Below are 20,548 nucleotides of genomic sequence, written 5' to 3'. Positions count from 1 at the left end.
CATGGTAATTAATTCTGAAAATATAGCCAATATTTGTCCATTGAAGCTTGCTCATGTATAGGTTGCGATATCAATAGATAGATGAGTTGGGAAAAAGATACCTCTTGAACAGTACGGCCCAATGAACCCTGGGAAACAATGGCAGGAGCTGGACACACACTCTCCATTCCCATAACAGTTGTGTGAGCACTCCATAACCGACTCTGTTGGGACAAAAAGAATAAGACCCTCGATATTTATTGGAAGTAGCATCACGCTCATCACTGTGCACTTTCTCTACCCTGTGAAGTTCATCATAATTTATTTAATTTGTAGCCTAATATACAGCATGGTCTCCCGAGTCGTAGTGGGAGGACCACCCAACATATAATTGCGTAACTCCAAATATACTTCGATATGATGGTTAACCGGGCACTGATGACGGCAACCCCTCGCACCTCTCTGATTCAGAGGGGTTGTGTTAAATGCATTCATACTAGGTATCCCCCCTTGCATTTCCCTTTCCAATTATATCACTATTTGCACATAAATGCATTTCCACCGCCAGTTCTCTCACATAATTCATTTTACAGACACAAAAAGATCCCACCATTTCTAGCGAACAAATTGTCTGTGGACATTTAAGAAATTGCACTGACATTTCCTGTTTTTAGCAGCGTCAGGTAATTCATCTGTATGAAATGGTTGGATAGAAACCTGGTTACTGGCATGGCATACGAGTTCATAATTTTTTCAGTCAGATGTTCTTGCACAAGATTAAGATATCACACCTCTAAAATGTGCCAACCACACATACACGGTTCAAGCAAAAATCCCATGACTGAAACTTAAATCAATCTCAGATTGATTGTCTGGGGCCAAGTTAACCTCCCATTTCATGTAAAAAAAAGTCATGACCATCAAGCTTTTAGGGAAAGAGGATCATTTTGTAGATGTTTTAAACTGAGAGTTTGACCAATTCCAGTTCTGTTCAATATTGAAACAAATAAAATAAAAAAATAAAAATAATATTTTGATCGCTGCATATATCATTTCATTACATTACCAATATCAATATCAACATCAACAAAATATTGATATCAACACAATATTAATGTCTACACATTATCAATATCAACACATCAACACATGATCAATATCGACACACAATTAATTTCAACACATGATCAGTATCAATATCAATACATTATCCATATGAACACATTATCAATATCAATATCCCCACAATATCAATATCAACACATTATCAATATCAACACAATAGCAATATCAACCCATTATCAATATCAACACAATAGCAATATCAACCCATTATCAATATCAACACATTATCAATATCAACACAATAGCAATATCAACACATTATCAATATCAACACATGATCAATATCAACACAATATCCAACACATTTGATTGGATTTCATATCACTACTATGATGTCACATACTATTCCATCTTACATTTCCACACAGCCACATTCTCTTATTGCAGTGTTTCCCAACCCTGGTCCTCGAGTACCCCCAACAGTACACGTTTTTGTTGTAGCCCTGGACAAACACACCTCATTGAGGCTTGATGATTAGTTGAGAAGTTGAATCAGGTGTGCTTGTCCAGGGTTACAATAAAAGGTGTACTGTTGGGGGTACTGGAGGACCACGGTTGGGAAACACTGGCTTATTGCATGAATGTACAGTGTACTCTATGTTGGTATGTGTGTACCTCTCATCTGCTGTAGCCTGACAACTCCCATGCCGTCTTGCCCATCACGAATGCAACCCATCACGAACATTTTACATTTCACAGTGCATTTCTAGTTCTTTGACATTTCTTTCTCCGCATGAAAATCTCATGACTGATCATGCCCACACAAGCAACGGGATCAATCTTTGTAAATCCTCTCTCTGAGTTGAAGTTAATCTGACATATCCCACTGACACGTCTTGTGTTCGTTCAACAGACCAGCGCTCATAATGGGCACTCCCCCTAGGCTGGGAGCTCCTTTCGATTGTGTTAAGTGGGCAAACTTTTTCGTTTTTATTGCTTTTGAAGACTTGCATTGGATGTACACTACTGGGCTGTCAGTTTCAACACATCCGGGCAACTTTAACCTTGGATTTCGATAACTTCATATCTTTAGAAATCTATCGATTGAATTCCCTAATGCAAAACATTAACTTAGCATGTTTTCTGTTTTCCCACAGTACAATTCCTGAGCACGCACAATAATGAAAAGCCTAAGGGATAGTGATATTCCTGCAATGTAGAGACATAAAATGTGCATAACACAATTCATTAAGCCAAAAGCCCAACAACACATTTTGCTTGCATTATATAGTCTGTAGATCCAGTTTAAATTATTCATTAATGTATATGTTGATCTGGCCTGTCAACTACCCAGTTATTCTCTTAGTTGTGGTAAACGTTCTCCAAGTGCCTTTTCCAGCAATTCAATATAATTGAAAATATTCACCTCATCCATTTCTACATCAATTTTCTACATTATTTCCATGTTATGCTTACCCAGGATGATGGTGTTGTATGATACTGTCTCCAGGCTTTTCCCATCATTGTAGAAAGCCAGATGCCACACCCCAGAGTCCAGAAACTGGATGAAGCCAGCTTGGTGGAGGCTGACCTGGCGCTCCATCCGCCCCCTGGTCTCCTGCGCCGTGGGAGCCCACCTCTCTTTGGCGATGAGCCTGCTGCCATCCAGCAGCTCCACAAAGTCATACTGAAGAAAGGTCAAGCAGAGGTCAGTTGGGACTACGTAATGGGTCACTTCATGACATATGATGTGTGACATATACATTTATGTAAATGTATAAACATTTACAATAACGGTGACATTCTGTAGTTCCAGGTGCATAGAGGGAAAATCTCTGTTTACATTTTTTTCTAATTTGACATTAAAGGAGCTAGCCACAATTTAATTGAGTCAAAGTAAATTTGAGTTTTCCAGGAGACTGATCCTTTTCATTCTGCATGCTAACAGTGTTTAATTCACACAAACGAACACAACACAGGGAGTTGAAAGTAGAAAAGGGCACATTAAAAAAGGATTTAGTATCGGAAATAGGACCTACAGGGGACACGACATCAAGCATCCCTCCAACTGACTCAGTATGGATAGGAAATAAAGCATTAAAGTTAGGGTGAGAGAAGTCAACACTCAGTGGTTTAAACCCTTTTGAGAGGAGCAGAGAAGAGATATTGATTGACCTGTGGATGTAGGCAGTTTTTTATGTGTTGGTGGCCAGGGGACCAAGTAATAAAAGTCCAGAACCCAACCATTCCTTTACTCCCAGGCCAGTGTGTACATCTTGATTGCTTGGCAAAGGCTTATCTCAATCTAACAATAGGAGCAAATAATAATGAACAAGAGGCCAAGCCGAGCCAGGCCAGCTGATGAACCACAAATAATTATTAGCTACACCTGGGAATTCAAACTAGTGTTGATCATTTCTTCACAAAACATAGTTTAAGACAATTGATGAATCATGCAGAGTAAGACACTTACGAACACATGTAGTTGTATTATTTTATTTTGAGCGATTGGTGACGCACTTTAAAGTTGTTCCTCTCCTCAAGCTGTGAATGTAACCAACGGTCAATATCTCTCATTGGGGTCTCATTGGGGTCTTTCATGCTAAGTTAAGTAAACGCATCGATTTATCGCCCTGGCAAATTAACGGACCGTTTCTAAGGCAGTGGCGGTTGACTTCGTGTCTAGGCATTGACAGTCTTGAGCAGGCCAGCGCAGCAATTGCCTTGGACATAAAAGGAGGCTTCTCTGTTTGTTGTATTTGATTTAGTTGGGTTCCTTTTTTCTTTTACCTTAGAAGAGTAATCCCTTCTTTCCTGTTGTCATTTGTATTTCTTTTTTTTCCCCATTCGATAGTGGCCCAATTTCCGGCACGCGAAAGAGGCTCTTCTTCAAGTCAAGTCAGAGAATGTCAAGAAGGTGAAGTTGAAAGATTTCTCTCTAGGGTGAAGTGGAAAATAGCCAGGTCATTCCACAAAAATAGTGCCTTTTGTGTCCCTTTGATATTCTAGATATAAAATGTGCACCAATATTGAATTTTAAAAGCCTGTAATATTACATTAAGTGCCCTTCAATATAGACCACATGGAAAATTCAATCAATATTTTTTAAGGCTTGCTAAAGTGCCAAAATTCAGCATTTTGACATGTCCCCATGTCACTTCTAGGTAGATTTTGAACCCACTTACCACCAAAGTTCTCACCATCATTGACCTAGTTATTTTTTTAAAGTAATTTCTGAAGATTATTTTTTTGTGTGTGTGATTAGTGATTGATTTACATCTGTCTCATTTTAAGGTCAACCCAGTTACGTGAACTGAACTCTCATATTAATATGGTAAAGCTATTCCCTTAAACATTTAGTTTTTTCAAAAGACAGATTTAACATCTATCTAATAGTCCAATCATGCTGTAAAAGCAGGTGGTTCTACTCTTTTTGGCCATTTTTATGGCGTTTTGTGGTGGAAAACTGAGCGGGTCATGCATAAGATGGCTAGAAATGTTTTAACAATGACATTTGTTTGGTGAAGCTTGCATTCAATTGACACTGTGTTGCACACAACAAGCTTACATTCCACCTGTCTCAATGTATGGCTGATTTAAGATGAAACCATCAAACCTGTTACGGTCAACCCTGTTAGAAAATTAAGTTGATTGATAAGTAAAAAAAATAGAAAATAAAAAATGTAAGTAACAAATAATTAAACAGTAGCAGTAAAATAACAATAGTGAGGCTATATACAGGGGATACCGGTAAAGAGTCAATGTGCGGGGGTAATTGAGGTAATATGTATATGTAGGTAGAGTTAAAGTGACTATGCATAGCATAAACGAGGGGTCTGGGTAGCCCTTTGATTAGCTGTTCAGGAGTGTTAGGGCTTGGGGGTAGAAGCTGTTAAGCCTTTTAGACCTAGACTTGGCACTCTGGTACCGCTTGCGCTGCTGTAACAGAGAGAAGAGTGTATGACTAGGGTGGCTGGAGTCTTTGACAATTTCTGGGGCCATCGTCTGACACCGCCTGGTATAGAGGTCCCGGATGGCAGGAAGTTTTGCCCCAATGATGTACTGGGCCGTATGCACTACCCTCTGTAGTGCCTTGCGGTCCGAGGCTGGAAGCCGAGCAATTGCCATACACCCTACCCAACTAATGTACCATTTACCTGTGTGTGAGATGGTGGGAGACCCTTCCTTCCGTAGGCCCCAACCAGTGCATTCTTCTGAACAGAGATGTTGAACTTGAGGAAACGTGGCTGCTCCATAGCCAGCCGAGAGCGCCAGAACACCCCAGGCGGTATTCCCTGACCTACCCTTCGGCCCACTTCCACTTCCCCGGTGTCAATGGAGTTGTTCTCCTGATGGACCGCACCAGTCCTGCCTGGAAGGGAGAAAGAGAGAACACTGAGATAAAGCTAGATGGACATTTTGTGAAGTCAAGCTCACCACAGCTGTATACAGTTTTCATCTGCATTGATTCTATTTTCAACAAAATAATATTTCTCAATATTACCTTAATTTAAATAAAATTATGCAGACACATGACTCCCAGTCTATATCCCTGGCCCAGTGTGTATCCCGGGCCCTTATAGATATGAGTCTTGCTCATTAGGTCAGTCAAACATGGAAATACCAGACAGCTTCAGTAGTTCCAGATATTTCTATTTCCTGGCACAGTTGATGATAGAAACTTCTTTATTCCCACTCAAATAGACCTCAGCTGATTGCTCCATCATGAGACTGGAACAGATTGTTTCACCATTGATTATTATATATTGTTTTGACCTGACGAAGATCAGTTTCAGATCGAATCGTAGTCAATAAAGCAGTGAATTGGGAGCTTAATGAGTGTGCCTTCTTGTTCTTCGACATTGATTTCCCTATCTTTTGTGTGGTACTTGTGATTCACTGCTAAATGTCTAGGATCTAAATGTACTAGCTGATTCATTACCTGGTACAGTAACAAAACAACAGGACAAGGAAGTGATGATTTTAAAAGGTTATCAAGCAACAAAAAAACACTTGAGCATGAGTCATTCTCACATGAAACGCATTTAGAGCATTTTTGCCTGATATTTATTTCAAAAACCACTTAGGATAAATATCTTTCTTACAATGGACCTCCAGAGTTTTTGTTTGGTTGAAATAAAGACACATTATTACAAAATACTGTACAGTATTGCAATGGATCGCTGGATCAATATGGGACTTTGCACACACACTGCTGCCATCTAGTGGCCAAGATCTAAATGGTTCCAAAACTGCAATATTATATTATGGCCTTTCTCTTGCCTTTCAAAGATGATGAAAAAAATAATATTTGAAAACACATGTTTTTTTGTTTGTATTATCTTTTACCAGATCGAATGTGTTATATTATGTGTTACACATTTCTACAAACTTCAAAGTGTTTCCTTTCAAATGGTATCAAGAATATTCATATCCTGAGCTACAGGCAGTTCGATTTGGGTATGTAATTTTAGGCAAAACATTTTTTTAAATGGTCCAATCCTTAAGAGATTTAAATTAAATCAGTGGCCTTTTTTTTGTAAAGGTGAAGAAAGGTGGCATGCATGTGGCAGACATTGCATACAAAATGACAGACACCTACTGGTAAAGGCTGAATGTGTTAAAGCTGTTTGGACTCTGTCGTTCACAATTCAGAAGGTACCTACAGTATAGGATAGGCTCCAGTCTGGGACCGTTTTTGTGCTGAGTCATACACATAACATTGACAAAGCAAAATGGACAAACAAACAAGCATCCAGTGCAATTAAAGGCTAGAAACTTAATCAAAAATATGTGTTCCTTCCCCAAATGTAATCTACAGATATAACAAGTAGGTAAAGGGCTAAGGTTCTTACCATAGTCAACTGAGAGTACTGTCACTATGCTTGGTTGAGTGGGCAAAGCCTTCCCCCCTCCGTTCTCAACCGCTGGTTTGTTTTCCGTTTCTTGAAGTTGCCAGTTGAGTCCGAAAAAGTGCATTGCTGTAAAGTGAACAAAAACAGTGGAATATGCTAGGGTTAGGGCAATCAATCAAATCATTACAAAACGAAATACGTGCTGGACAGCATTTCTAGGAAAAATAGATCAGACAATACATCATTTTGTGCCCTGTGGTGGCCTGGCAGTTAGCACCCCTGCACTCAGCACATGAAAGTGGTCATGACTCAGTTCCCTCCCTCCCTCCTTCCTTCCTTCACTCTTTCCTTCCTATAGCTCCCTGTATCTTCAAGAAACATGCCTGAAAAATACTAAAGAGTAGGAATTATTTTGTACTAGGTTACCTTACTATGGGTGCGCCACATGTAGGCTAAGTGCTCTACTGTAAAACCCAACAGGGGCCAGACACAGCAAGCTCAATCAATACTGAGGAGACGAGGAACACTGTTGTGTCTCTTTGGGGAGCGCTGTTCATTAACACAAACAGCACTGCATCAAAGAGCGCAGCGGGACGTTCTATTTAAAAACCCGAATATCGTCACCAAACAGACAGGAGGAGGTGGACAACGTGCAGCAACATAATGACAGCCCAAATCAAAGCATCTGGAAACCCCAAGTGTATGTATTTGTGTGCGTCAGAAAGAAGGTCAAAGAGGCTTCAAGCCTCAAACTCTCTAATTCTCTTACGTAACCAACCAAACCGCCATGTTCTTCCTCCAACCTCTGTCTCTGAATAGATTGCTATTAAGCTGCATGTCTTGTTGTTTGGGGAAACTGGGTCTTCTATGAACACAGGGAGAGGGCGAGGCTCCTTCAAAGATCGCCAGCCGGGGAGTCGTGCTGAGGAGGCAAAACTCTGATTTCCCAGTGTTTTGATCTGAGGTGGAACTTTTTTCAAACGGGCAGGGGAGGGTATGGGGTATTGACTGCTTAAAAAACATAGCTAACTCACAAGGGATGAAGCAGAATCATAGAGAATACGGAATTGGAGAGGGAGAGAGACAGAGAGAGAGAGAGAGAGAGAGAGACAGAGAGAGAGACAGAGAGAGAGACCAAGGCAGAATGATGTGTGCTTGTACGTATGTATCGGACTGTGTTCTTATCTGTGGGCTGGCAGAGGCGGAGTGTGCTAGTGCATACATAAGCTATTTAAGACATCGCACCTGGCAGGTGTTTTGGCTGCAGATGAAAGAGAGGAAGGTGAAAAACTCAACCTGAGGCAACTGGCAAAGAAGGCCTGTATCTGTTTAACTCACACACTCACAATCAAAAGAACTCCCACACAGGAAACACACTCATGCACTCACGAGACCACACACACACACACACACACACAAACACACACACCTTAAAGCCATTGGCGTACTCATAAGCTATACACGCGGAATCCAGAAACAAGCCAACCCACCAAACATGCACAGCAAAATCACATGCAACCAATGACAGAGCACGATATCATGAATCAAAAACACATGGCAGGTCCAGATGATAGAGATAATATACATGGATATTAATATAGCACTGTAATGGCCCTCTGCTATGGAGAGCACTCTCCATACTTTTTCTCCATTGCCTCATTTCTCCAGACATATTTCTCTCTATACGAGCATGTTATCCTGTCCTCCCTTCAGCACCATGAGAATGCTACGGCAGTTCAGGGGAAAGTCACGCAGCCCAAGATTAAGAGAGTGTATGACTCAGGAGGACAGAAAGGACAGATAAATCTCCACCCATTTTATCGCTGTGGTCAAGCTGCTAAAGGTTGGTGTAAAAACCAGACAAAGCCCCTTCTGAAGTGGAATTTTGTCCTATGGGTGAGGTTGATGCGTTAAACTAAAGCCTGTGTTCCTAGCTTCCTGGTCGAGATGAAAGCACTTCCTTGAAGAGATTTTGTTGCACCAGAAAATCTTTATAGCTCTCGATTCCTCACATCCTCTCTCATCGCCCCTTCTCAAAATGCTTTGGTGAAGAAGGCTTTCAACTTCTTAGGATAGTTCCCTTTTTGGGGGTTATGCCCCATCAGCACATGACATTGTCACAATGTTGCAAATTGGTTGTGAGAAGGTCAGTCATGACAAGTGATAACCTTGTGATAACCTAATGTGATTGGGGTGCTGGCATTTTGTTTCTTCTGACAGTGTCATTGTAGGGTGTCGAGGGGGATTTCAACCGTGTCTGTCTTTCAGGGCTCCTGTGGAGCTGGGATATGTCAGTGATGTCACTCTGTGGGGCTGGGTCATGTCAGTGATGTCACTCTGTGGAGTTGGGTCATGTCAGTGATGCTGCTCTGTGGACCTGGGTCATGTCAGTGATGTCACTCTGTGGGGCTGGGTCATGTCAGTGATGCTGATCTGTGGGGCTTGGTCATGTCAGTGATGCTGCTCTGTGGGGCTGGGTCATGTCAGTGATGTCAATGTATGGGGCTGGGTCATGTCAATGATGCTGCTATGTGGAGCTGGGTCATGTCAATGATGCTGCACTGTGGAGCTGGGTCATGTCAGTGATGCTGCTCTGTGGGGCTAGGTCAGGTCAGTGATGTCACTCTGTGGGGCTGGGTCATGTCAATGATGCTGCTCTGTGGGGCTGAGTCATGTCAGTGATGTCACTGTGGGGCTGGATCATGTCAGTGATGTCACTCTGTGGGAATGGGTCATGTCAATCATACTGCTCTATGGGGCTGGGTCATGCCAGTGATTCTGCTCTGTGGGGCTGGATCATGTCAGTGTTGTCACTCTGTGGGGCTGGATCATGTCAGTGTTGTCACTCTGTGGGGCTGGATCATGTCAATGATGCTGCTCTGTGGGCCTCCTATCCGGTTAGCAGGATGATGCAGAGCCTTTGCCATTGGAACTGCCATAATCTGACACAGATTCAAACTGTATCATTGGGGATCTGTAGGATGAATTGTCTCTGTATCTGACTGACATATGACAACGGCAGACAGAATGATATTCTAAGGTCTGCTATCTGCTCAGCAAGATCATGCTGAAAGAGCAATACACATTTAGCACAGTTTATAAAGCCATCAGGTCAGTCAACACTGATTCAGCTGACTCAAAGCCATAAAGTCCAGTCAACTTGTATATTAGATAGTTTAGTTTAATTGACTGGGAAGTGCAACAGATATCCAGTGTTGTAACTTTAGTGTGTTGGGTGCTGTCATGAAGTCTCTACTGAGAACTGAAGGCTGGTGCACCACTTACCTTGAATGGAAAGCCATTTATATTTGCAAGGATAATATATTTGAAAGGCGTTGTAGTACAGTAGTTGTCCAGCTAGTTCTTAGGCTTTTTCTATCCACAGCTTCATCTTTGGAGAGTGGGTGTTAAGAGTGCTAAGCCTCCTCTAAAACACCTGAGCAATGCTCGGGGCTTGCTTAGTCGTCTATATACCACAGTATATAGAGCATAAGCAGAGCAATGAGGGAGGGTCATGGTGAACTATGCACTAATACAACAATGTAAACAAGGAGGGCCCATAGTCACAAGGAGGGAACATAGTCACAAGGAGGGGCCATACTACAAGGCTGCCATAGTCACAAGAAGAAGCCATAGTCATAGTCAAAGAGGGGCCATAGTCACGAAGGGGGCATAAGAAAAATGGGGGGCCATAGTCAGAAGGAGGGGCTATAGTTACAAGGAGGGGCCTTAGTTACAAAGTGGGGCCATAGTCACATGGAGGGGTCATAGTCACAAGGAGGGGCCATAGTTACAAGGAGGGCCATTGTCACAAGGAGGAGCCATACTAGAAGGAGGTGCCATAGTTAGAAGGAGGGGCCATAATCACAAGGATGGGCCATAGTCACAAGGAGTCACAAGGCGGTGCCATAGTCACACGGAGAGGCCAGAGTCAAAGGAGGGGCCACAGTCACAAGAAGGGGCCATACTAGAAGGAGGTGCCATAGTTAGAAGGAGGGGCCATAATCACAAGGATGGGCCATAGTCACAAAGGGCTGCCATATTCACAAGGAGGGGCCATAGTCACAAGGAGGGGCCATACTACAAGGAGCGGCCATGGTTAGAAGGAGGGGCCATAATCACATGGATGGGCCAAAGTCACAAGGAGGGGCCATAGTCACAAAGGGGAGCCATAGTCACAAGAAGAAGCCATAGTCACAAAGAGGGGCCATAGTCACAAGGGAGGGCATAGTTAAAATGACGGGCCATAGTCACAAAGGGCTGCCATAGTCACAAGGATGGGCCACAGTCACAAGGAGGGGCCATACTACAAGGAGCAGCCAAAGTTAGAAGAAGGGGCCACAATCACATGGACGGGCAATACTCACAAGGGGCTGTCATAGTCACAACGAGGGGCCATAGTTAGAAAGAGAGGCCATAATCACAAGGAGGGGCCATAGTCACAAGGAGGGGTCATAGTCACATTGGGGGGCCATAGTCACATGGAGGGGTCATAGTTACAAGGAGGGGCAATAGTGACAAGGAGGGGCCACAGTCACAAGGTGTGGCCATAGTCACAAGGAGGGGCCATAGTTACAAGGAGGAGCCATAGCCACAAGGAAAGGCCATAGTCACAAGGGCGGGCAGAGTTAAATGGGGGGGGGCTATAGTCGCAAGGAAGGGCCATAGTTACAAGGAGGCACCATAGTCACAAGAAGGGGCCATAGTTAGAAGGAAGGGCCATAATCACAAGGAAGGGCTATAGTCACAAGGAGGGGCCATAGTTACAAGGAAGGCCCATAGTCACAAAGAGGGGCCATAGTCACAAGGAGGGGCCATAGTCACAAGGAGGGGCCATAGTCACAAGGATGGGCCATAGTCACAAGGAAGAGCCATAGCAGTTACAAAGAGGGGCCATAGTCACAAGGAGGGGCCATAGTCACAAGGATGGGCCATAGTCACAAGGAGGAGCCATAGTAGTTACAAAGAGGGGCCATAGTCACAAGGAGGGGCCATAGTCACAAGGCGGGGGGGGGCATAGTTAAAATGAGGGGGCATAGTTAAAAGGAGGAGCCATAGTTACAAGTAGGGGCCATAGTCACAAGGGGAGGCATAGTTAAAAGGAGGGGGCATAGTTCAAAGAAGGGGCCATAGTTACAAGGAGGGGCCATAGTTACAAGGAGGGCCGGTAGTCACCAGTAGAGGCCATATTCACAAGGAGGGGCCATAGTCACAAGGAGGAGCCATAGTAGTTACAAGGAGGGACCATAGTTACAAAGAGAGGCCGTAGCAACAAGGAGGGACCATTGTCACAAGGAGGGGCGATAGTCACAAGGAGGGGCCATAGTTACCTATACAGTAGCAGAGCATGATTGAAAGCAGGACAGCCATGCCCACTGCGCTCAGGGCGGTGCATCTCCAAGAGCAGTGCTTGGGCGACTTCTTGAACTTGAAAGCCCCTCTGGAGAGGGTGTTTCTGGGTAGTGGACGTGCCGGGGTGGAGTACACTGCCCCAGTTGCCATGGTGTAACCTGGGGTTGCCGTGCCGAAGAAAGGGGTTGTTCCTGTGCCCGTCTTAAAGAGGAAGTGTCTAGGGAAACAAACCAGAAAAATACAAATTCATATTAGATAATGAATACAGAATCAAATACACATTTATTTGGGTGTACTGTATATTCCTATTAAACCTTTATTTATTCAGGATAATCATTGAAACAACAAATTTTTGCAAGAGAAACCATGGACATATCATTATTCTCCAATGTGAATTGTATATTCAATAGGATAGGCCTCAGTACTAACCCTGACATTGTAAAAGGTGAAGCTAAAAGTACCTCATAAAAACAATCATCTCCCACTTGCTCTTTAACTACAGGGACCGACTAATAGGCCATTATACCTGGGGTAATTAAGGAGGTTTAATCACAAGCACTACTCTGGCTTTGCCACTTAACTTTTTTAACCCGCGTGGAAACCTCTGAAGTAGATAAATTAAGCCTTGATGCCTCTTTTGCTATCACTTACGGATTAATGGCTAAATGTGTGCAGGTTGGACCTATTAAAATGTGACAGACTTACCATTTGAAGTGTTCTCTGTGTAATTAAACTTTTACAGCCCCTTCTTGTCAATACTGCTAACAGTAGAAATAACAAGGGTTCAACTGTCTCAGTGGGTTGGAGCATGATGCTGACCACACCAGCGTTGAGGGTTCAATTCTCTCAATATTGTAGCAAGTGTGCTAGGGAACTGTGAGTAATTGCAATTTCTGTTCTTTATGTTGCATTATCTCACTAACCGTTGTACCTGTGAGGTTGGTTCTTGGTTTGTTACATCAGGGCTCGCATTCATGTGTTTTGTTGGGGTGGTTGATCCGGCACCTGTGGGCATGAAGTGTGTGCCAGGCTATGGGATTGGCCCTCCACTAACTGTTGGTAAGAATCTTTCTGCTGTCCCACTAGCCTATTGGTGCCATTTGGGATTTGATACATAAATATACCCATGAGTTTATAAAGCCATCATTCTACTTCCCCCTCCTTCCCTCCACATTACAACGTGTCACTGTCACATTTTAAGTTCCTTTTTATTAAAGCATCTGCTAAATTATTTATTAAGCTAGTTAACTGTCACTTTCCATGCCAACACTGGTTGTGTTGTTAATGCATTGTTAATGCATCTGATCAATGGTTTTCTAATAGCACAAATGTCTAGTATGGCATTTCTAAGCCCCAATTGACAAGCATAGTCATGGATAGTATAAGTCTCTCTCTGTGAAAGAGTACAGCATGTCACAGAGAATGAAGAGTGTGGTATCTGAACAGGGGTGTTCACGGATCTGGCAGGATGTATGGTGTATTCAGCAGCTTGTGTGAAAAGTTGGAGGTCAAGTGTATTATGAGCTTAGTGATCTGTAATATGTCTGTTTTTCTTTTCTCCAAGGTTGATGATTGATGGATTCATCTCACTGTTTGGTCAGAGAAAAGGGTTGGTGGTACACCTATTTCTGAGGTAGTTCAGTAAGGATTTGTGCAGTGATATTGATTTGAGCATACAGTGAATAACTGGGGCCAATTTAAGAGCTGCTTGTCTACGAGAATGAGCATACGGTGGTTATAGGGGTCTATTTACGAGAGAGAATGCACCAAATGATTTCATTTCACACATACTTGATATTGAATAAAAAGGCCAAAAAGTTAGTTCACAATCAAAAGGTTAGTTCACAATCTGAATTATTGAATATCAAGTCCCACTACTACTACTCCCACTATTCTACCATGACTTGTTATAATTTTTGGTACTGTTAGAAGCTAATTTAGAGTAGGAATTTATATTTATTTATGGACCTGATTAAAAATGAACAGAGATAAAATGGCACAATATGGCCTTATAAATCAGTGTATACCAGTATTTAAGCCTACGCAAGGTCAATGACAACCAGCCAACAGTGCTGTGGAGATCACAATGCTCTCAGGACAGTGGTTGAGGCCTGCAGATATATAACATCACTAAACTCTAAAACCGCCAGTAATGTACATCGTACCAGCACCTTCATGGCCTCCTAAGAAAAACAGGCCTTATACCGGTAATTAAAATATATTCTCAGCACGAGCTTCCTATCAAGTTCTCTACATGCACAGTGAAGCTCAGCTTATCATCAACCCACACACCCAAATATTTGTACACTTTAACTTGCTCTATCGTATGTCCAGCCAACGTAGCAATGACATCATTAGTAACATGCCTGGCATTTGAAAATACCATGCATGTTGTTTTACCCAAATTTAGAACCAGCTTTAAATCGTACAGATTTTTTTGTATGATGTTAAATGCTCTTTGGGCATTTTCAAAAGCTAAAGATAAACTACTACCACTTGAATATAGAACAGTATCATATAGATAAAAATTAACATCTGCTGTTTCAATAAGATTCCCAATGTTGTTGATATACAAAATGAACAACAGTGGGCCCGAAATAGAACCTTGTGGAACACCTGAGCACACCTCTATGTACTCAGATTTACAACCATCCACCACTACACATTGTGTACGATTTGATAGGTAATTTATAAAACAATCTAGAGCATGACCAGTAATTCCACAACATTTTAACCTTTGCATTAACACAGCATGGTCCACGGTGTCAAATGCCTTCAACAAATCAATATAGACAGACACACAATGTAACTTCTTGTCAAGAGCACAGTGGATGTCATTTAAAACCTTCAATGTTGCTGAAACAGTGCTGTGGCTAGACCTAAAACCTGTTTGCATTCCATTTAAGATGTTGTTTTCTTGGAAGTAGGTCTTTAGCTGCCTACTAACTAAGGACTCCAGTACCTTTGACAGTACAAACAATTTTGATATGTGTCGATAGTTGTCAAGTAGGGAAGGATCTCCACCTTTCAGGAGAGGCAGTACAAAAACAGATTTCCATAACTTGGGGATTTCCTTAACATCAAGCGTGAGGTTAAAAATACATGTTAAGGGGGAGCAATGATGTCTGCAGCTAGGTGTAAGAAGCAGGGGTGTACTTCATCAGGGCCAGGGGATTTTTGTCCATCAATTTCTTTCAAGGCTTTACACACTTCTGAAACAGGGAATGATGAAAAGGAGAATCTGGTGAAGGAGTGCACAGGGGTGTCACGTAATTTCATAGGGGGCTTAATTATACCTTTTCAAATAAACTGCCTGCATCTAAAAAAATTTGATTCAAGGCTTTCAGAATGAAGGTTCTCTCAGTTACAATCAGTGTGTCTACCAACAATTGTTTGGGAAGCGGTGTATCTTTATTGCACTCCAAACTTATGACTACTTTCCAAAATTTGGATGGATTTTTTAAATTATCTGAAGTAGATTTCAAGTAGTGGTCTGCTTTCAATTTACGGATCATAGCCACCCCCATATTTCGAAGACGTTTAAAAGCCATCAAATCATCTACCGAACCAGTCCGTCTTGCTTTAGCCCACATAGCATTTTGATCCCTTATAATTTTAGTACGTTTCTCAGTAAACCAATGGTTTTCTCTGCCCTTAATCCTGAATTTTTTTAAAGGGGAACTTTACTGTGAAAATTATGCGTTAGATCACTAAAATCCACTGTAACACAAAGCTGCCCTTTGGCACACATTTTCTGTTGAATAAAATGGCAAAATGTTGAAAAGCAGTATTGCAGTATTGTGTTCTGAATATTAACTTGGCTAACAGACTGCCTGCTAACAGTGGTGGGTAAAATGAAATGCTTTTGGAAATGATTACCAAACACAGTGGCTTGATAAACGTCTGCGGCTATACACACAGGATGATCGTCTGTAATCAATTAGAAGGAGTGTGACGAAATGAAGCACATTACTATGCTAATCCTGGCAGCTCTATTGATGTGTGTGTGTGTGTGCATGCGTGCATGAGCGTGTACGTCTCTTTGAAATGGCCATCGCACAAAAGTAATAGCAAGAGCCGGGTTCCATTGCTCAACTCACTTCCTCGTCATCAGTTTGACATTTGAAACACTTGAGGAGGACAAAAGACAAAACATACAGTGGGTAGATTTGGACCTGGGCTAAGCCCTTCTGTACATCAGAAACAATGAGCACAAACACCCTTTGACTATGTAATCTGCCTATTAGCCATCGTATTGTTAGCATTAGCATTTCAAGGTAAAATGATGGAATAATACGGCTCTTTAATCCATGACCAAGACAGCCTACCGATGTGGCAGGCACCTAAGTCCATCTCTCTCTCCCTTTCTCTCTCACTGTCCCTCCCACTATTTTTCTATCTCGTCCTATCAGTATCTCTCCCTTCCTCTCTCTCAATTTTTTCTCCCTCTTTCGGACTCTTGCTCCCTTCTTCTTTTTTAACTCTCCCTATCTCTGTTTCACTCTTCACTCCCCCCCCCCTCCCGCTATCCTATGGAGCCACCTGCCCTCTCAGCAGGGGAACTGGTAGCAGGTGCTAACCTAGTGCAGCAGCACACATCTGTGTGACAGTATTTCAGGGGGCAGCCCCCTGGTGTTTCTGGGCCATGTTGCAGAGATCAGAGTGGCGCCATTTTGAGATGCTTCCCCACTGCGCCCGGGCTGCTGCACATAACCAAGTAATGTTGTTTGACTCGCTTTAAGACATGAAAGTGTTGTTTTGAGTACTTGGGGGATGTGTGCATCACGGTCACAACATGAGAGATGGATGATCTGTTGTTGATTTTTAATGATAATCATTTAAAAACACCACAATCTAATTAAGTATTTACTAATGCAGTCCATGTACAGTACACACATTTTTTTCATAGGTTTAAAAAATATATATCTGGAAGAATTTCCCATGGAAGACAGAGACCTACTCTCTATTCTTTCAGGAGTAAGGCACCCATCCTGACATTCTATCGTTGCATGATTTTAGACTCCAGACATAATTTCATTTTACGAGCAGACTCCCCTGACAGGTGAATCTGATGAGGGCCGACAGACCATTTAGAACAGTAGCGTGTGGAACCACAAACGTTGAAGCTGTGTCATAATAGCCGTTTCAAATGCTCTTTATTGAATATGTGTGACAGAGAGTTTAACTGGATTCCACAGGACGCACGAGACAGCCTAACTGCACCTTATTGAGAACAGTACTTATTGTAAATCTGGTTTAAATATATTATAAACCAATTTTACACATTTGGTTCATTTTTAAAACTAATCTGGGAGGGCACCACATTTAAAGGATAATGACCTGGGCGACTTTCCTCTCGAGGCCAATAGCAATTCACACATAAATGGGATTCAGTGGCACCTTTGTATAACACTAATTGAAAATATCTGTATTTCTATAGAGGCGAATGTTAAAAAGTGGAACCTGAGTGGTTGATTGAAAGCCCTCCACACACTTATGAGATGTGGATGTATCCATAGTGGTAGGGAACAGTCCGGAACAGAACAGAGGAGGTAATAACAGGGTTATATTGGCAACTAATTGAGCACTTTATATCGAAGAGCTGGAGTGTTCTCACCATGGATTGGAACAAAAGCTTGAGTGTAATAATTTCTGAAGAATATCTATTCGGTAAGGAAACCTTCATTTCTCACTTTGAAAGTAGTAATTAGATTTAATTCAAAGGGCGGCTAAAAGCCTAAAACTCTTCCAGATTTTGCTAGTTTTATGTCAAGTCAATTCATTTGGAAATTGTTTTAAGTTGGGTATTTTTGCTTGACAGTCAAAATATTTCACTCCCTGTTATGGACTGAGGTTGTTGAATCCCTTAAAAGATCAACAAATTGAATACAAAGCAGGGATACTGAAATATAACATGGAGGTGTAAAAAATAAGGAAGCAGGTGACAGCTGATATCATATAACATCAGCTGTTTTGAATAGTTATGCATGTCTGCTTTGCGCACTCAATATTGGAACATGACAAAAATAAATGCACAGAAGTGACCAGTACATTAAGCATTTCAGGAAATGATAGTCAGTCTATTACCTTTTGACAACACAGACAAACAGCTCTAACTGAACACTAATGACTGTACACTCCATTGTACACTGCATTGAGAATATCTATATAGAGAGAGACTTGTGAAATGGGAGTCTAATAAAAATACATAATGGGGCCCATACATTTCCTCTTGGATAAACACATTAGTAATTGGATGCAGCTTTTCAATAAGTTAACAGAACTGTTCGTTATGAATGTAAGAAGGAACGGGGCCAAATTAGAATGCAAATGCTTTGAAGACCACATTTGTAAAGGGGCAATCTGCAGTTGCTACATCCATTCTTGGACTTCCAGTACCAGTCAAAAGTTTGGAAACATCTACTCATTCCAGGGTTTTTCTTTATTTTTTAAAACTATTATCTACATTGTAGAATAATAGTGAAGACATCAAACTATGAAATAACACACATGGAATCATGTAGTAACCAAAACACTGTGTAAATAAATAAATAAAAATATATTACAGATTTTTCCAAGTAGCCACCCTTTGCCTTGATGACATCTTTGCACAGATTTGGCATTCTCTCAACCAGCTTCATGAGGTAGTCAACTGGAATGCATTTCAATGAACAGGTGGGCCTTGTTCAAAGTTAATTTGTGTAATTGTATTCCCTCTTAATGCGTTTCGGACAATCAGTTGTGTTGTGACAAGGCAGGGGTGGTATAGACAAGATAGCCCTATTTGGTAAAAGACCAAGTCCATATTATGGCAAGAACAGCTCAAATAAGCATAGAGAAATGACAGTCCATCATTACTTTGAGACATGAAGGTCAGTCAATGCGAAACATTGAAAGTATGAAACTTTGAAAGTATCTTCAAGTGCAGTCGCAAAAACCATCAAGGGCTATGGGAAACTGGCTCTCATGAGGACCACCACAGGAAAGGAACACACAGAGTTACCTCTGCTGCAGAGGATAAGTTCATTAGAGTTAACTGCACCTCAGATTGCAGCCCAAATAAATGCTTCACAGAGTTCAAGTAACAGACACATCTCAACATCAACTGTTCAGATGAGACTGCGTGAATCAGGCCTTCGTTAAAAAAAAAATCAATTTCACCTTTATTATCATCTAATTTCTGCAAAGAAACCACTACTAAAGGACACCAATAAGAAGAAGATAATTGCTAGGGCCATGAGCAACATGAGCAATGGACATTAGACTGGTGGAAATCTGTCCTTTGGTTTGATTATTCAGAATTTTAGATTTTTGGTTCCAACCACAGTGTCTTCGTGAGACGCACAGTAGGTGAACAGATGATCACCTAATGTGTGGTTCCCACCATGAAGCGTGTAGGAAGAGGTGTGACGGTGTGGGGGTGCTTTGCTGGTGACACTGTTGGTGATTTATTTAGAATTCAAAGTACACTTAACCAGCATGGCTACCACAGTATACACCATCCCATCTGGTTTGCGCTTATTGGGAATATCATTTGTGTTTTTCAACAAGACAATGACCCAACACATCTTCAGGATGTGTAAGGGCTATTTGACCAAGAAGGAGAGTGATGGAGTGCTGCATCAGATGAACTGGCCTCCACAATCACCCGCCCTCAACCCAATTGAGATGGTTTGGGATGAGTTGAACTGCAGAGTGAAGGAAAAGAAACCAACAAGTGCTCAGCATATGTGGGAACCCCTTCAAGACTGTTGGAAAAGCATTCCAGGTGAAGCTGGTTGAGAGAATGCCAAATCTGTGCAAAGCTGCCATCAAGGCAAAGGGTTTACTTTAAAGAATATTACATTTATTTTGATTTGTTTAACACTCTTTTGGTTACTACATGATTCCATATGTGTTATTTCATAGTTTTGATGTCTTCACTTTTTTCTAGAATGTAGAAAATAGTAAAAATAAAGAAAAACCCTGGAATTACTTTTCACTGTTACTGTGTAAATTATTGATATGTACCCATTAAATGCCTCATGAGCTTAGTTCAACTGTCGTACCCCATCCGAACCCCAAATATTAGCTTGTTTATGCCAATGTTTGTAAACAAAGTAAATGTACGCTAACACTGTAAAGCCTCAAAACATGGTTAAAAACTATAATTGTGATATCATGATGGTCAGTCCTTGCATCCACAGCTCTGTCTAGGAATTTGAGAGCGGTTACATTTCTCCAGCACCATCCCTCAGCTTTTTATCGAAACGGGGCAGGGAAACACTTAGTTATTGTTTCAACCACTGATTGCCGCT

The 20,548-nt window shown here is 41.7% G+C and overlaps 1 protein-coding gene across 1 annotated transcript in view; it reads right to left on the bottom strand.

Annotated features, from left to right (window-relative positions):
• Nucleotides 1-20,548, bottom strand: part of si:dkey-237h12.3 (teneurin-3) — a 164,394-nt gene that overhangs the window by 67,545 nt on the left and 76,301 nt on the right. The window contains exons 5-9 of the mRNA XM_090198470.1: nucleotides 12,230-12,468; nucleotides 6,900-7,025; nucleotides 5,202-5,416; nucleotides 2,521-2,731; nucleotides 102-203 (exon numbers count right to left, since the gene is read on the bottom strand). Coding sequence (XP_090054596.1) covers nucleotides 102-203; nucleotides 2,521-2,731; nucleotides 5,202-5,416; nucleotides 6,900-7,025; nucleotides 12,230-12,468 — 893 coding nt within the window. The remainder of the gene's footprint in view (nucleotides 1-101; nucleotides 204-2,520; nucleotides 2,732-5,201; nucleotides 5,417-6,899; nucleotides 7,026-12,229; nucleotides 12,469-20,548) is intronic.

This window comes from Oncorhynchus mykiss, chromosome 14, assembly GCF_057628025.1.
Source record: "Oncorhynchus mykiss isolate SJ-2025 chromosome 14, ASM5762802v1, whole genome shotgun sequence".
Taxonomy (NCBI): Eukaryota; Metazoa; Chordata; class Actinopteri; order Salmoniformes; family Salmonidae; genus Oncorhynchus; species Oncorhynchus mykiss.
The sequence above is the reverse complement of the archived record's forward strand: the minus strand, read 5'-3'. Positions and strand labels throughout refer to the sequence as shown.